An 18,635-nucleotide genomic window follows, 5' to 3' on the forward strand; every position below is an offset into this window, starting at 1 on the left:
ATTTTTACTCGTATAATATTAACTTAGGTAAACAAGTATGGATAAAAGTGTACCACCGGATCTTCACAAATGGCTAAGAAAATGCCTAAAGAAGGAGTTCGGAAAAATTATACAAAGCGCTTTAGACAAGGAGCAAGTGCCCAGCGATATCGCCTACAAGCTCTCACATTCGAAGGATATGACTGCTTTGTTGAATTCTATGAAGAAGGTAATCGCCGAGCAATATGTGGTGGTAAAACCTTCATCCGCGGCATCGCAATCGCAATCGTCACATTCCTTCGCCAGCGATATCGCAGTAGACGACTGGACTTCTCCGCAAGGGAATACGGAAGAATACAACTGTATTATCGACAAAATTAGTCGTGACAAGCCAGTCCATGTGAGATTGGCTGGCTATGAAATTTTATTAAAGATCGAATTATCCAACATAAATAATTGTTCTCAGTGGGATGTTTTTCAAAAGACGTTGCTGGATGGTCTCACAGATGATAGCAGAGCTATATTCGATGCCAGCATGCAGGTACATGCAAGGTTACTGAATTGCTCGCAATTAAACCATACTTACAGCAATTTATTGAACGCATTCAATGCGCAATATCATTCGCAGAAATTGCGCGAGACTCTGCCCACTCTAATCTCTGGAATTAATTTCAAATTTTTCCTGCATGAGAAACTATTTTACATAATGCATCTGATAGTTCGCTATCAAGAGGAAATGTTGAAAAATACTAGACACAGCGACAAGACTGTGGAAGAAGTTATAGAGCAATTTATAGTATTTCTCAGTACACATAGCTTTGGCAACTTGTTGCAACCTAAAACTTTAAATATGCTAAATATTATCTCGGTATTAGAGCCGCAGGCCAAATGGAGCAAAAGGTGGCTCCATAGTCTCTCTATCAGGAGAACTTTCATCACTATTCTAGCAAAGTCTCCAGCGTTTTTGCAAAATGTTATTGAATGCGTTAAGAGCGGTGTGGCAGAAACACCTTGTTCCTTGTCCATCTCTATCATGGATGAAAATAATGAGCTATGTATCCCTGGCAATACAATAGAAACCGCAACTTATCTGCATTGTTTGACCTTTGTCTCGCAGCTCTGCAGCTATGAGGCGGGTAGAAAGTTGCTCGCGGAGAGTTCATTAAAAACGCCATTTGATGTGGCTGATTTCTTAATAGAATTATTGAACTCTTTAAATAAGTTAGCAGCAGACGCTCCGAGTGGAGTATACAATACTTCCTGTAACGCTCTTCAAAATATGCTCGATGTTTCGGATGTTCTATACAACATTGACTTTTACCATGCCACATTATGTCGCTTGGCATCTCTTTCTGAAAACAATATAAAGATTTGGCCACATACATTAAACATTATTTCTCATATGATAGATACGGTAGATGGTCCGGCATTTTTGACTACAAATTGTAAAAAGCATTCAACAAATTCTGAAAATACCTCAAAGTGCCCAGTTGCAATCATAATGCAATGTATGTCGAATTCATTGAAACAGCCGTTTTCTATAATGGATATAAAATGTATCCTAAGTTCGTTTAATCTAATAGAAAAATTATTCGATATTTATGACGTTTACGAGGCCGCGCAAGAACAGATTGAGACGCAGTTCTATCCAGCCGTTGCTAACTTTTACAAAAGAATAAACAAATGCAGTGTTGAAAATGAAAATAAAGTTCAACAATTCGATAGGTAATTTACAGGAAAATAGATTTTATTTCTGAAAATCTAAGATTGCAATCATATATAATTTCTAAAATTCTATTACAGTGCTGTCAAAAAAGTTTTATTAAAAATGGTATCAATACCACTCGGATTGCAAGCGCTCGTCAATGAGAAGTTAGTATTCGAAGAATTGATTCGAGGATTAATCGCTCCTTTAAGAGTAATCTGGAGTTCTACTGACATAGTCAGCTTCATTTCATCAGCTGGTTATTTTGATCTGGGCTACAATGTGCTCGCAAATCTCGGATCCCATGTTCTGTCAACTTTGTTGTCGCAAACCTGTACAAACGCAAAGGATCCCAGATTTTTTCATGATCCTTGGGACAGAGAAAATATTGACGAATTTCTACATATTCTCACATTATTTTCCCTTAATTTTAATTGTACGAAACTTAACCATTTATATTTTTTATTATACATATTCTTAACACATGATTGATGGATATATACATCCATTAACAGGTTTTGCTGCGTTTATGGTCAATGATAGCGAATCAGATAATGACGAGGAAAAGGATTATCCTTCAAATTTGTTTGAATTACTGCAGGCTGCAGTAGACGAGGATTCAATTTATCATTATTTAGCTCTTCTATCGTTGAATACTGTAATTTGGAATCTAGACGTTTGTGCTTATTTATCAAATTTGTTAAATTTCCAGGTAATTATATACGATGAAACAGCAGCTGTATATACTTGTATTTAATAATACAATTTTTTAGGAAGCGCTATTAGATATTCAGAAAGGTAACACAATTTTCCTTGAAGTTCGCAAAGAACAAAGCGACGATGAAACATATTATAAGACAGAGGACGATATTGATGATGGTGATAAGCCAGAACTGCGAAAAGAATACATAATTGATGAATGCAGTTTCGTACGACATGATATTTTATTAAAATCATATTACATGACATATAAAAGAAAACAGTATGTGATACCATTTGAGGAATATGAGCTTTTTTCGGAGTTTCCACCTCCCCGAATATACGCAGATATGATGGATTACCGAGAAATGGAATGCGATTCAGAGCTGAATGATATGCTGCAGGAGGAAAGGCCCGGATTGCTAGATATCAGTTGGGTTTCACAAGTTAGAGCGGCTCATAAAGCCTCGCGATGTCCAATTAAGGTAATTTCACAAAGATAAATGTAATACTCTATTTATAATAACAGAAATTAGAAAAATAATTTTTATTTTAGAATTCCATGATGACGAATTTGTTAAATCAAATGCACAAAGCTATTCCAACTGCGGAATGGGTAGAGCAGTTTGAATGGCAGGAGAATATAACATACGATACAGATTATTGGCTTCCGGAAGATATACATGCTATTAATATTGTTTTGAATTACGCTGAACAACGAGAGATTTTAAAGAACAATAACGATAGTCAGAAGAATTTGAAGCAATTCATTCATTCTGCCTACATATTTATACAATACAGTAAACCGAACAGATTCGAGGGTTTTGATTGGTTCTTGGCAACAGTGTTTATTATCTGTGATGGAGATGTGGATAAGTATGTAACTCGACATATTATCTTCAAATATTTCATTTATTATTGGAGGAAGTAAATCAGCATAAAAAATTTGAGCCTCAGCTGACCGCGAATTAATTCTTTGACAACTTTGTTTAACTTCCGGTATGGTCACGTATAGTGGCATAGTTCTTGTTCAATCAATATTTTTTGCGATATTTTAATCACAAAAAAAAATTGATTAAACAAGAATTTCAAAGCTATCAATAGCGATTAACTCAAGCAAATCATATATCATCATAGGCAGGTCTCAGATTGAAAACTTAGTTCTCACCGGGTCAATGTTTCTTTATTATCATCAACCCGTCTCAATATTTTCTTTTCATCATTGACCAGATAATATGCTATTATATCAATATATTATCAAATATGCTAATTAGCAATTGATTATAGATGCAAGACTTTTATCATGCAAGTAATTCAATTTCCATCAACATTGCTTCTCTGGCCGAAATTGGGCAAAGTCATCGATGAAAAAAATAACGAAGGCACTAGTTCGCAGTTTACTTTTATGCAAGTTTTAGAAACTATGGTTAACATCGAGCTTCCAAATATTAAATATGGATTAAAGGTAAATTTTGTAATTTAAAATATTTAGTTACCTAAAAATATAATGTTTTGATTTTTTTGATTGAAACGAAAAGGATGTCTTCGGTGTCAATTGGTGGATGATATTCAATAGAATGTTGTCGCAATGCTTCTGGGGAATCCTTCCATGGAGCGAAATCGTTCATTTTGTTGCAATATGTATTTTGTACCCATCCGATTATATGGTGTATTATTCTGTATCACTCTTGCAATTCTGCCAGGAAGAGCTGCTGCAGGATTTAACGAACAAAAAAATGTGGCCGGAGTGCATGGTATATACATGAAATGTACTAGAGTTATTTTCTGTTAATATCATTAAATAACTTGCTAAATGCATTTTTACACAGGTATTGGACGAGTATCGCTGTCATAATTATATTACGTATATGGATAATTTAGGTCAACGATATAGAAATCGGATTTTACCAGCAATGACTAAAAATTTAAATTCGGAAGATGAAATATAAACATATATATCTCACGAACTTATTAATTTAAAAAACACGAAAAAAAGATGCGTACCATTCAACATTGTTGAAAAAACAAATTACACATTCATGCAAAAGAAAATATCTTAAGGATTCTTAACATGAAATAATTAAACACCAGTAAAATGTATGTATATAACAAATAACAATTAATTATCGTAATTAATAGTTCCTGTTATTTCCTATAAGCGCTTTCAGTTTTCATTAGCTATTAATGGATGTACGTACACTTTGCACATATATGAGAACATTTTGTGTATAGATTGTATTTAGAAATCTTCATGTATACAACATAACATTGACTCTGGTACTCGTGTAATTCGCATACCTGCGAAATCCAACGATATACGAGTTATCGCTTGCAGATTTTCCAATGATAATACCTCAAACATAGAAATTAGATACCTTTTTACACATATACGATACAATAATCTCTCAATATTGTCATTCACTCTTTTATTTGTTAATTAAACAATCAATCTTCATGGATTGCGAAAAGTTTTGCTACTTCATTTAAATCGTCATACTTCGTGTTTCCTGTAAGAACCTGAAACAATATAAAAATTATTTCTATTTAAATTATATAATGTTATATTGATTGTATACGAATAAATCAGGAATATTTGAAAGGAATTATAACAAATACAAAAACAGATTAATGCTGTTAAATTTACCTGTCTGGCAAGCGACATTCGATTGAAGATATTCCACAGAACTATTCCTACTACAACATCATCTCGCAGATAGAAAACAACGCCCTTCTCAAAATCTTTGTATTTCATAGATTGCTCTGACTTTACTTTATCTTCACGCACTTTTTTCTTTTTTTCTTCTGCGTTATCTTCTATATTATTATTTTGTACAATTTGTGATATCGATGACTCCGATTTTTCATTAGATTGCGAGACTTCAGAATTTATTTTTTGTTCCTAAGAAAAAAATAGTCCAGAGAAATACTTTTATAATTAAATATATCATATATTCACTGTAAGGATTACTTACATCGTTAAGATTAACCGGCATCGCATTTGCTCCTGTCGTTTTTGCAAAAACTCCAACAGTTGGCAAAGATGAATCTACAATACCTATCGCTTCATATCCTACATCAGGTCCCAAATCTGACCAAAACATCGATTGATGCAGATAAGGTTTACCTGTAAAGAGAAATTTATGAGTCCATATTTTCGTAAATGCATTATTTTAGAGATATCTCTGAATTTGTTGAATTACCTGCGCCGGTCATATTTTCACCTGCTAATCTTCCAGAGGTAACTGCATGATCATGATGTTCGACTCTTCTTCTACCAAGTTTAACGTCATAGAAACATGCGGCGTCTCCAGCAACCCAAAGATTGCTTCTTGCCTCTAATTCAGCGTTAACGAGGAATCCTCCTATTTTAGGATCTGTCTCTAAATTGGAAGTTGTTGCCAAATCTGTATTTGGTTGAACACCTACCGCTACTATCACTTGATCAGCATCAATCTTTTTACCACACAAAAAGATAAAAAATTTCAATATAAAACGAAGTACTTAACTAATTACATAGAAAGTTATATAATTATATATAAAATTACGTGAGCTCTTGAATATATCAACATACAGTCTGACCACCAGTGAGGACAAGGGATAATCGACCATTTTTGTATTTATAATCTTGAACTTCTGTGTTAGACATGGTGCGCACACCTTCTGCTTCAGCTTTTTTCGTGGTCCATTCACTCAAATATTCTGGTAATACTTGTGCCATTATAAATTTTTCTTTATAAATTTGGAAAATATTTTTAGATTTATCTACAATAAAACACATTTTTTCATTACAAATTATTAACAAATATTTTAATAGTGAATAAAAAACTTACAACTCCTAGCAAGTGCGCAAGCGAGTTCCGAACCAAGAAATCCACCACCGATAACGACAACATTCTTGCATTTAGGATTAGAAACATTTTCTTCCAAATCGAGAAAATTATCTTTTGTTCTGAACGTTATAACCTTATCTTTTATACCATCCTCGGCGGATTCGAATATCGGTAGATGTTTAGGCGATGTGCCTGCGAATACAATTACATATAGAAAATTTAATTTTAAATTTTTATTTTGTCTGATAACATTTTTGAACAGAATTTACCAGTTGCAATGAGGCATTTATTGTAATTTATTTCATAATCATTTTCGAGAGTCACAATTTTATTTATAACATCAATTTTTGTTACTTTCCAACCCATGGCTACAGCAACTCCACCCTTATCTGATTCGGTAAGATTAGTAACATTTGAGTAAAATTCTCGTGGCTCATAGAATATACTATAAAATAAATATAAATATTCTGTATGTAAGTAAAAAGATAATTGTAAGGACATTATTCATCGTATGTTTAAACTGACAAAATTTACCTTCTCTGAGTTCCATTCCATTGGTTAAAACGTAATTGTGCAGTTGTATCTCTATCTGTATTATACCAAAGTTCTTTAGATAATGGTGGCCTCATATATGGAAATTCTTCCTCTTGTGCTATAACTAAAACCTGGAAGAAAATTCTTATGTACAAAAATAAAAAAAAAAGCAAATCTATTAATATACTCCATACCTTAGCTTTGGGATCTCTAGATTTAATTGATCTAAATGCTGAAAATGCAGCCGTTCCTCCACCTATCAATAGATAAGGAACTTCTTTGGGGATTAATTTGGAATCTGCTGGAACTTTTACTTTGTTTTTAGATCTCAAATGCCTTCTCCCTTCTTTTTTTTCTAAAAGCACAAATAGTATATGTAAATAGTAATATTTTTAATATTTCTATTATTCCAACATACAATTTTTTATGTAACTTACGTTTACTTTGACTTTTCTGTTGATCTGTTTTGTCATCTTTCAAAAAAGATGAAGATATCTGTTAAAAACGTTACAATAAAAAAATTGAATTAATCAGCGTTCTTAACCAAATAAAAATTGTCATACATTGTAATACCTTGTATGCAACTCCTGTCACAATTAAAACAGCAACTAAGTGCCAATAGCTAAATTGATATTTTCCATTTTTTCTAAAACCTGAGCCTTTTTCGTTCAGTTGAATCTGTTTGTTGTTTGGTTTACATTTTTCTTGCGGTGCGGGACAAGGCGCTCCAGTTTCACAGACAGGAATTGTTTTTTGTGACTGGAGATATTTAGATTCAGACACACATTCCTCTGGTTTGACAGTGGTACCCGATGGCTTATGTGGCTTTTTATTGCTTGCATCGCTATTGTGGCGTAAGTTACTAATATTTACAACTCCTGTAATGTATTTTTGTAAGTTATCAATAGGTATTATAAACAAGGGAGTATTCTCAAAAAATCCTTGATAATCTATTTTATATGTAACGTTTTACTGCATTATTCATATTACTGTTCAGCCAGCTACTTTTAGTCAGTAAAAAGTTATCTTTGATTCAAAAAGATAACATCACTTTACTAGTAAAAAATAGCACAGTAATATGAATGATGCAATACTAGATACATAAAATGTATTATATTTTGAAGTTAATAAAATGAAAAAAAAGGGATTTATCAAAAAAAACATTTATTATAATTTTCTCAAAAGACACGAAAATATCTTTACATTTCAAATTATTAATAATGTAACATAATACAACTTTACAAAACTAAAAGAAAGTGTCTTCAGGTTAGGTTATTCGCTGCCTATTTCAGAGCAGATAAGCCACATGGAAGAGAGAGACTGTAAACACAGTCCCATTGATCCAAACCGTACAATTATCGCTTGGAAGGTTACGCAACCGGAGTAGAGAATATTGTGCAGAAAAAAAAGAAAATGACGAAAAAACGTAAAACAAGCGGGAAACAAGAACGTTCTTTCAAATCAATATCCCGAGGCATGAATAAGAACAAGAAAAGGGCAGAAAAGGAGAGAATTCGCTGAGATAGCTAACACTCACCGGCGTATTTTACAGATCGATACAGGTGATTCACATGTGTGAGCCTGGCGGGCAATTGGCCGACGATTCTACCGCAGACGAACATCTTCGCCAGGCCGGTTGTCTTTATGCAATATGGTGGGCGTTCGCCGTGTTTTCCACTCAGCTGCTACTGTGTGCAGCAATCAGTCCGATCAGCCGCTGGCTGTTGCCGCCGCTTTTACCCTGGACCGGAAGGATGCTCGCCGGAAGGATGCCCGCTGCGCGACACGCCATTACCTGGATTCTCACCTCCTTCCTTTCTCAAAGTCGCACCAAATCGCGAAAAAACGACCCTCTACTTGTAGCGACTGGAATGATTAGCGATGAGTGATGACTGATGGGCAAAACACGTGAATTTTTGATACCGCTTTGTCGCGATGGGCGCGTATATACACCGAACACACGACGAACCGGTGCAAATTACTAGCGGGACCGCCTTTTGCCTTTTTTAGCGCATGCGCGCCGTTTCGGAGGTGCGTCTAGATTCTAGAAGTGCGTTCCAAAACTCGACTATGTCAACCCGGGCTGCGTTCGGAAATATCATTCGAGTGTCCCCATGTATCAATTTGCTGGATTCACACTGCATCCGATGTTCGTCGTACGACTCTCTGCAACCAATCAGAAAACAGGATTCCGATGGATTTTGCTTCGTATCATCGGAATCCTGTTTTCTGATTGGTTGCAGAGAGTCGGACGACGCACATCGGATGCAGTGTGAATCCAGCAATTGGTTGCATTCAGCAGACTCAACAGTTGAGTCCGCTGAATGCGTCCATTTTATCTTTATAGCCCTAAATACAATGCGAGGCATTGATAAATACAGCAATTCGCGTTGCTCGCACTTTTTTGCACTCGGCATCTTCGCTTTCTCTTTTTTCAAAGCCAAATATATATCTATCTCATTTTAAGTACAAAAATATTTGGGGATTTCATGCAACGCGAACAGACCTCGTACTGTCAGGTGTTCAAGTGTTGCACTGGTCAGCACTGGTGGGCGATAGTGTAGCCAAGAGAAAACGCGCCGCTGTTAGAATTCTATTGAAACGGAATTCTTTGGTTTCTGTATTTTATAACTCTTAAATGTCGATATCATTATATTGTAATTGCGCAGCTTTTTTAACGCCTTTATAAAACCTATGCAACGATAGTGTACCGTCGTTAAAAAGTTACTGAATAGGAATTTGTCAGATCTGTTGTTTCAAGTTATAGGTTATAGCCATTACATATACGTATTATTACTTATTGCAATGCAAGATCTTTGCAAGATTCGAAATGCAAGATACACAATTTTTTTTGTTTCTCACTCGATGCATTCCTGTAATCAAGGTACGTGCTATTTTGAATTTTTTTGAAGAAAGCAAGCAGAAGAAAAGAGACAAAATATAAAAAATGCAAACGAAATAAGCTTATATTCTTTCATTTTAAGAATTGAGACTGCAAATGGAATAGCTGAGAGAAATATATGTTATTAGAATATAATAGCTTATTCTAACATTTATGTCATATTATTAATCTTAATATCACATTACACGTTTTATGAATTTATTATTATATTATTACAATTTATTTTTATCTTAGCTTTATAAATATTATATTTTTATCATAGAGTCATTCTGTCACATAAATTTTATATAATTCTATCTACAAACTATTTGTATGCGAATCAGTTTGTAAATTATAGCAATAAGATATTTTAACAAAATACGTTTTTTGTGATCCTTTCCAGCAAGAGACCATTTCATTTTTTTTTTAATATTAACAAATAACAAGAATGTAATAATTGACTACTATACTGTCATCTGTTTCTCTTGCTAGAAAGCAATCATAATCGTGCTCTAGTAAGATCCTATAATTATGTAACAAGATATAGTATGTATTTTGATGTAGAACTACAACTTTCATTTTAGGTATGACGTAAGATAAGAAGGAGGAATAACTAATTAGAAAATTTTGTCGAGTGAATTTTAAAAACTACAACCATTGTGCATACAAAATAAAAGTGATTTGTAGTTACAGTTTAAATTAGTTTATTTACGCAAAGATGGAGAAGAAAGAAAAAATGTTTTCTTTAAAACAATCACAAACATTGCAAGACAAGTATGATAAGAATACTGATCTGTCATCTAATATTTCAATATTGTTCGAAAAACATTTTGCTATCTCGAATGTGCAACAAGATACACAAATGTATGTATTACCCGAAGTAGGGTCTATGTTTACACAACCACCATGGCGGTTGAACAAATTGCAAAAGATAAAAAGAGATCTGAATGAGGTAAAAGGTCGTCTGAACAATTTTAATCTCAGTAAATGGCAGCAGCACACAAATCGGATGAATGAAGCAGGCGAAATTATACCCACAGTAAGAGAAAATATACAGGCAGAACTTGTGACTCAAGCCTGGTGCAAGTTCTATGAAATTGCTAGCAATTTTTCTCTGGTGCCGTTAAATGAAATTTACCATGAAGTGGACGGTAAAAATTTCAAGTCCGTTCATCTTTGCGAAGCGCCAGGTGCGTTCGTAACTGCTCTGAATCACTGGCTGAAGACAAATGCATCTGATGTTCAGTGGAATTGGCTAGCCACCACTTTAAATCCTTACTGTGAAGGAAATTCGTACGATAGGATGGTCGCAGACGATAGATTTATTAGACACACTCTGAAACATTGGTGCTTTGGTGCTGACAACACAGGTGATATTATGGATCTGAAAAACTTGGATACACTGATGAAGAAATCCGAATCCCTAGATGGCAAGGGACGGATTCTGCTGGTTACTGCGGATGGCAGTATAGACTGTATGAACATGCCTGGAGAGCAGGAGAGCGCTGTGGCACAATTGCACTTGTGTGAAACGGTGGCCTGCTTGCATCTTCTGCAAAAAGGTGGTAATTTCTTGCTGAAGCTCTTCACTCTGTTTGAGCACCAGTCTGTATGTCTGATGTATCTATTGTCTTGCGCCTTCCAACAGGTCAGCGTAACAAAACCAGCAAGCAGCAAAGGAGGAAACTCAGAAATGTATGTTGTTTGTATGAATTTCAAGGGCAAAGATTACATAGCACCATATTTATGTACACTTAAATATTATTACGGCAATGTGCCACCTGTGAATGCGATGTTTAATCTACGGGATATTCCGGATGGTTTTTTACGGAGGATTGAGCAATGCTGCAAATTTTTCAAGTTCCATCAGTGCAGGATCATAGAGGATAACATAAGAACGTTTCACAAGAGAGATAACTTTTATAATCATTTTTCTACTTCATTTGTCAAACGAATGATCAGTATCAAATATCTCAAAGACTACAGATTAAGAAAAATAGATCCTACGGACAAAATAGTCGGTCAGGAGATAATTGAAAAAAACAATCAATTTATGAATAAAAAATTGCACATTGATTCGTACAATGATCGTTGCAAGAGTCAAGACTTAGATCCGCAAGAGCGTTTGTTGCAAGTATGGAATAACATGAAAGAGATTGAATGGCCGTCAGAAAAATTTTACGTTGTAAGCAAATTTTTTAATTATGTTTCTAGAATATCTTTATAAGTTATAAAAAGCATATACGAGTATATCATGTAGCTTTTACAATTTAAGAAATTTTGATTTTTGTAAAATTCTATTGTATTCGAGATTGACAAATTAAAGTTAAAAAAAGATTAATAAAATATTTTAATTTATAGTAATGCTTTACGAAGTAATCTATTCACAGAAGTTTGTATATTACTGCGATTACAAAAAAAATTTTTTATTTATTGTCAGATGTGTGTACATACATCTGAGAAAAAAAATCATGAAAATACATCATTTACAACATGGTTATTTTACATTTGTAGTGGCATCTACAGGCATTACCAGAAGCTTTAGAGATACAAACGGGAAAGTTGTTTAACAAAATATGTAGTTCACACTTTTGCGACTCGAAAATTACGCAAATATTGGACAAAATTGATGACGTAATGCAAGATATGCACACCACCGTCAGCTTTCCACCAGCAGAAATTACGACAGAATTCGTACAACAAATTGATCCAAGCTATGAGATATTAAGCTTCCAATTCGTTCAAAATTACGACAGTCATTGGATAATTACCGAAATTTATGATCGATTAGAGAAGCTCGAATCCGAGAAAACACTTGTTTTAATCGGTTATTCTTTGTTAACGCAGTTAAATATTGGTCTTCTATATCTTTTAGGAAATTCCTTTAATAAGATTATTGTTGAGATTCATGATAATGAAGGCTATCGACTTAAATTGGAGAACTATCGGCGGAATGAGAAAGTATTGGAATATTTAGATGAAATTCTGGTCGCATCACATAATGCATATAAACAAAATATGGCAGTTTGGTCGATAATACCCATAACAGTTTTATATGGTAAGATTTATGAATATGCATGTACATGAGAAAAAAAAGATATTGTTTTTATCCATTTTGATAACATATTTTGCAAAATTATATCCTCATTAAATTGTATACGAAATATTTGGTAATAGGTATATTTTGATCAACACAAAAGAATATTTCTTATTAAAAATTAAAGTAATTTTTTTTCTTTATTTGCATTTGATATACACACAATTCCTTTTAAGAGATTGATATATATACGTATATTAGGATTTGAAAAAAATATATGTTAAATTATACAATTTAAAGATGTTCTTGTAAAAATATAGAAGTGGTATTAAAAAAAAAAAAATTTATAAAGTATTCGAAAATTTTTTAACAGCTTTTTTTGAATCACAAAAATTGCAAAAAATTTTCTTAAACTTACGTAAACAATGTTTACAACATATATGTTTTTCAATAAATTCAGTTCAATCGTTTTCGAGAAAAATCACTTTCCTTATTTCGCTTTCCCCCTCTATAACTCCCAAAAAAATGCAATTCAAGGTTGATTTTCGGGGGAAGTTTTATATCTCAAGAGTTCCAATTAATGACATTAATTTGAGCTCGATTGATGCGAGGTCCGATTTCATATGCTTATTCCGCTATGCCCTAAGTCTAATTATGAATACGGACATTAGTCTCATAGTATCTATAACTCTGTAATTCGATAAGGATCAAATTCTTTTGTCAACGGAAAGTCATTTCGGTCTTGTACAAAGAATATTGTCATTCGCATAAAAAAATGCACCTATTATCTTATTTTTAGTAGATCTTTGACAAAACATTTTTTTTCTAGAATCCAACAAGTTCCCTATGATGATGCTACTTAATCATCTGATGATCGAACGATACACTCGTCACGTTATCAATATGATGCTTGATAAAAAGCTATAGCAGTGTGGAACTTATATAGTAATATGATTGTGTGTACAATTATAAATAATTATATGTACGTTCATAAATTACAAGCGTGCACAATAAATGTGAATCTGTAAATATTGTCTGTTGTAGATAATACATGTATAAACAAGATTTTGTAAAATAGGTACTGTAAATAAAATCATAAATAGGAAATAGACTATATGAGAAAGTAGTATATAATAAAACGAAAATGGTAATTATTCGTGCTGTAATTATTAGAGATTATAAAAGTTTTTTGTTCAAAAAAAGAACCGTATATTTTACTTTTATTTTTATATAATTTTAATTTCTCTTCTCTATATTTTTGTTTGTCATAATCAATCATGATATCAATTCTGCTTTAGTTTAAATTTTATTTCCTAATAATTTTAGGCGGCAATAATTTAATCGTATTATTTACTGAATAATTTATTTTCTTCTCATAAAGTTCTCAAAACTTTTTCAGAATTTTTTAATACCGTATTTTCTCCATGATGGTAAAAATAAGAAAATGCAGTACTAAAAAGTTAATAAAAAATTTCGAACAAATTTTTACAGTTTTATGAGAAGAAAATAAATGATTTTTTTTGTTTCTTGCAGTTTTTTTGTAAAGTTGATAATATTTAAGTAAAAAATTATTCAAGACAAATATTTGGCAATTTTTAGTAATTAATATCTTGTTAACTATTATAAAATTTGCAAAATGGTAGAGGATTTTTCAACTCAGTTTAGTCCGCTCAATCTATACAAAAGCGATTGGCTAAAACTTACGGAGCACCCTGTATGTACATATACAAGGTGTCCCGACCTTTTTTGCCAATCACTTATATTTGCCAATAAATTTAAATTTTTTTTTTTTGCGGGGTCAACTTCACACTAGCCCCCCAATATTAAAAGATCAAATATTTTTTTCTGCATTCGTTTGCTCATAGTTTTCTCACGAATGCTCGCATTCGAACGGAATGAGCGCAAAAATTTTTTTTTTGCGGATATAAGTAGCGCATAAATAGCACATAAATCCTGTGTATTTAATTTTCCAAATCGGTTGTTTTTAACGAGTGGGTGGACTGACTGACTGCATACTCAGTCCCTCCAGAAAAAATTTTTTTTTAGCTAAACGGAATGAGCGCAAAAATTGTTCTTTACAGATATAGGCAGCGCATAAATAGCGTATAAATCCTGTGTATTTAATTTTCCAAATCGGTTGTTTTTAACGGGTCGGTGGGCAGAATGACTGCATATACTCAGTCCCCCCAGAAAAATTTTTTTTTTTAACTAAACGGAATGAGCGCAAACATTGTTCTTTACGGATATAGGTGGCGCATAAATAGCTCATAAATCCTGTGTATTTAATTTTCCAAATCGGTTGTTTTTAACGTGTGGGTGGGTTGACTGACTGCATACTCAGTCCCCCCACAAAAAAATTTTTTTTAGCTAAACGTAATGAACGCAAATCTTGTTTTTTACGGATATAGATAGCGCATATATAGCGCATTATTCCATAATTTTTTCGTTAAGATTTGTGTAACTGGGGTGCCAGCTAGACAGACGTGACTTATGGGTGAATATGACTGTTCGCTCCAAGAGAGAAGTGCCTTAAGTTTTGCAGCGCAAAAACCAGAAATGCCTGTAAATAGTAGCGCATAAATAGCGCATAAATCCTGTGTATTTAGTTTTACAAATTGGTTGTTTTTTTCGGACGGGCGGGCTGACTGCCTATTCAGCCCCCCACAAAAATTTTTTTTTACAGATATGTGTAGCGCATAAATAGCGCATTATTCCATATGTTTTACATTAAGATTTGGGTAAGTGGGAGGGCCACGTATGTAGACGTAACTTAGGGGCGAATATGACTGTTCGCTCCAAGAGAGAAATGCCTTGAGTTTTGCAGCGCAAAAACGAGAAATGCCTGGAAATAGTAGCGCATAAATAGCGCATTATTCCTACGTATTTAATTTTACAAATCGGTTGATTTTAATGGTTGGGGGGCTGACTGCCTACTCAGCCTCCCACGAAAAATTTTTTTTAGCTAAACGGAATGAGCGCAAATATTTCTTTTTACGGATAGGGGTAGCGCATAAATAGCGCATTATTCCATAATTTTTTCATTAAAATTTGTGTAAGGGCGGGGGCCAGCTAGGCGGACGTGACTTCCCAAAACTTCCCTTATTCTTCCTTTCATTTCCTTCATACTCTCGTTCCCCTTCCCCTCTCTCCATAGTACCTCCACCAACATTTCCCTAAATACAACCCTACCTTCCTATCAATTTCCACCAAAATTGAAGAACCTTTTAGATTTCTGTGACATTACCATCCGCCATATTATTTTAACCATTTTGAATTTCCAAATTTAAAACACGGTTTCGGAACGAGCGTCCCCATAAACCTTCTAATACCAAATTCCACCATAAACGTAAATCTTTTAGATCTCCGTAACTTTTCCGACCGCCATTTTGTTCAACCATTTTGAATTTCGAAATTTTTATCACGATTTCGGAACGATCGATCCCTAAAATCCCCAAATACGAAGCCACATCGAAATCGGAGTACTCCAACATCCCTTTGAAAACAGGCTTCAAAAAAACGTGACATGCCAATTTTAATACAGGAAAAAAAAAGATGATGAGAAAATACGGTAATAAAAAATTTTTTTTAAATTCTGAAAAAATTCTCAGAACTTTATGAGAAGAAAATAAATAATTTTTGTCTCTTGCAATTTTTCTGGAAAGTTGATAGTACTTGAGTAAAATATTATTCAAGACCAATATTTTGCAATTTTTAGTAATTAATATCTTGTTAAGTATTGCAAAAATTCGAAAATGGTAGAGGACTTTTCGACTCAGTTTAGTCTGCTGTATCTACACAAAAGTGATTGGCGTAAAAGGTCGGGACACCCTGTATATACATATACCATATTTATAATCTTTTTTGACTGCGCGCCGAATTGTTTTTCCGGATTATAAACGCAATTAAACTTTAGTAATCGCGAATTAAATTGACAAGCAATTTTAATAATTTGGTGTTCAATCAGGCATCATATTATAAAGATGTTAATACGTTGATACACTGTTATTAAAATTACGAAAAGTATTACCTCGTCCGGAAGTCGAATCCGAATCTCTCTGTATTCCGTATGAGCGTCCTAGCCTTTAAAATAATGTTTTATTTTTTATAAACTTAAATAGTGGTACAGATCGGTAAAAATGAATAGTATTACGTGTAATAAGTAAAGGATCTTACAAGAGATGGCGCTGCAGTGTATTAAATAAGACGTATGTGGCCACGTTTGCACGACACCCTTAATCAGGTTTAATAACATCTGTAATTATGAAACTGACCAATCATAGCTATTCCTCTAAAGAATGGGATGGCTGTGATTGATTTTTAACTAGGGATGTTATCAAACCCAATTAAGTTGGCCATATAAACGTAGTCTGCGTTTGAGTGAGACAGAATATTAATGTTAGAAATTGAATTGAAGATATCACTATTGTCGAAACTTTTAGTTTAAAAATAGGATGCTTGCCACATGATAGTCGGAATTTCGGGAAATGAAATTTCGAAATGTAATATGACCAATCAGATTAGCGCGTTATATATGAACGCGATAAACTTAAATAACTGATTAGTCGTATTATTTTCCTGAGACTTTATTTCCGATGTTGTGGGAAATATAGTCACAGTACCTATTTAGAGACCACAGTTCCGGACATCGTCCGCAGTTATTTGAAAAGGATAGTAAAGCTTACGTAGAAAAGAACTCAATCTCACAGTTCTCTCCCATTCGCGCGCAAAGAGAATGAGAGAATGAGAAAGGATGTGTATCCTTTTATTCTTTTTCTATGTGAATTTCTTCCTCTACTCTCTTCAACGCTTAGTCTAGGTAATATAGACTATATGTCTATGAATATGGACTCTGCTGTAACATTTTCAGGAACAATAAAAATAAATAAATACTTATACTGAAAAAATGTTACCTTATCGAGTTCGCTGTTTGTTGTGACACGTTTGGTAACAATTATAATAACTTCTAATGATTGCAACTAGAACGCAGTGCTTTCTTTATAAAAAATAAGTCCCTATTCTATATTAGTAGCCCTTTCACATTACCTGCTTTTATTCTGTATGCTTATACCCCACAGTGTATAAAGATAAACAACGTGTATATAAGAATATGCCATGAATATAGTATTCCATTTTTTATTTAGTTTAATTTTTTATTCAGCGGATATATAATAATGCGGACGAGTCTTTGATCTTGATATTGCGATTAGGATGATTACTTAATCTCTAATGCAGTAGAAGCGTTATGCGGTAATCGATTTCGAGAGATGTATCACTGATTATGAGCATCGATGACGTATAAAGCGAATTAATCCATTAAAATCTATTACGCGGTTAAATCAGATCGAAAGTAAACGTATATATGATGCAAAAAGGATTAACATAATTATTGCATAAACCAAATTGAAAATAGGCGAGAGTTTACGTCGCTATATGTATGTATAAGCGCGCATGCAACACAATCGATTGTGCTTCGAAGACCGGGTACGTTTTGTTTTTCGACAGTATGAGAATTTATTTGCTCGCTATTCGCGCTATGGCGCCGCGGCAGTACTCGATGCATATCGGTTTGTATTTGTTTTAATAGATCGCATAAATATTTTCTTCATCTGCACGCAACGCGCGATTTATAGTTGACGGTATTTACGTATTCGAAATATGCGTGCGAACAACAGCTAATATAAACTACAAACTACGTCCGGTGTACGTTATTGATAAACTATTCTCGCGACACGAAAAATTGGAAAATGAATTTCAAACTATTGAGACACTTGATCGCCTATCACTCAATAGTTAGATATTAATAAAATAATTAATTGTAAAAAATATATCGATTGCAATATAATGTAAATTATTTGTAACTTTTTTATAGATATTGAGAACAGTTAAAAATATTTATATTTATATATTCAAAATTCTATATTAAAAAATGTAATCAATGCATGATTTCAGAAGAAACGTTCAACGATTTCA

General features: G+C 33.4%; 3 protein-coding genes across 5 annotated transcripts; 2 read left to right on the forward strand and 1 right to left on the reverse strand.

The window, feature by feature from the left end:
* Window positions 1–37: 37 nt before the first annotated feature.
* LOC108760092 (protein broad-minded) lies at window positions 38–4,364 on the forward strand. The gene is made up of 8 exons (XM_018505888.1): window positions 38–1,704; window positions 1,783–2,120; window positions 2,200–2,396; window positions 2,458–2,868; window positions 2,940–3,259; window positions 3,671–3,848; window positions 3,922–4,137; window positions 4,213–4,364. The coding sequence occupies exons 1-8, from the start codon at window positions 38–40 to the stop codon at window positions 4,330–4,332; spliced, it is 3,447 nt and encodes a 1,148-aa protein (XP_018361390.1). The 3' UTR covers window positions 4,333–4,364.
* Window positions 4,365–4,504: 140 nt separating this feature from the next.
* On the reverse strand, window positions 4,505–8,703 carry AIF (Apoptosis inducing factor). Of its 2 annotated transcripts, XR_001940070.1 has the most exons (13): window positions 8,285–8,703; window positions 7,321–7,625; window positions 7,185–7,242; window positions 6,942–7,102; window positions 6,748–6,878; window positions 6,483–6,658; window positions 6,214–6,405; window positions 5,955–6,145; window positions 5,584–5,836; window positions 5,356–5,507; window positions 5,028–5,282; window positions 4,759–4,900; window positions 4,505–4,681 (listed from the first exon to the last, which is right to left on the reverse strand). XR_001940070.1 is itself a non-coding variant. In XM_018505887.1 (12 exons), the coding sequence occupies exons 1-12, from the start codon at window positions 8,367–8,369 to the stop codon at window positions 4,829–4,831; spliced, it is 2,031 nt and encodes a 676-aa protein (XP_018361389.1). In that variant the 5' UTR covers window positions 8,370–8,703; the 3' UTR covers window positions 4,505–4,828. The 2 variants fall into 2 exon arrangements, 1 of the variants encoding a protein (XP_018361389.1); XM_018505887.1 differs by having other exon boundaries at window positions 4,505–4,900.
* Window positions 8,704–9,422: 719 nt separating this feature from the next.
* Window positions 9,423–13,710, forward strand: aft (cap methyltransferase 2). 2 transcript variants are annotated; one of them, XM_018505880.1, is made up of 4 exons: window positions 9,423–9,635; window positions 10,213–11,813; window positions 12,143–12,686; window positions 13,495–13,710. In XM_018505880.1, the coding sequence occupies exons 2-4, from the start codon at window positions 10,347–10,349 to the stop codon at window positions 13,590–13,592; spliced, it is 2,109 nt and encodes a 702-aa protein (XP_018361382.1). In that variant the 5' UTR covers window positions 9,423–9,635; window positions 10,213–10,346; the 3' UTR covers window positions 13,593–13,710. The 2 variants fall into 2 exon arrangements, with proteins under 2 accessions (XP_018361382.1, XP_018361381.1); XM_018505879.1 differs by having other exon boundaries at window positions 9,423–9,631.
* The last annotated feature ends 4,925 nt before the right edge of the window (window positions 13,711–18,635 follow it).

Source organism: Trachymyrmex cornetzi, unplaced genomic scaffold (assembly GCF_001594075.2).
Source record: "Trachymyrmex cornetzi isolate Tcor2-1 unplaced genomic scaffold, Tcor1.1 scaffold218, whole genome shotgun sequence".
NCBI classification, from domain to species: Eukaryota; Metazoa; Arthropoda; class Insecta; order Hymenoptera; family Formicidae; genus Trachymyrmex; species Trachymyrmex cornetzi.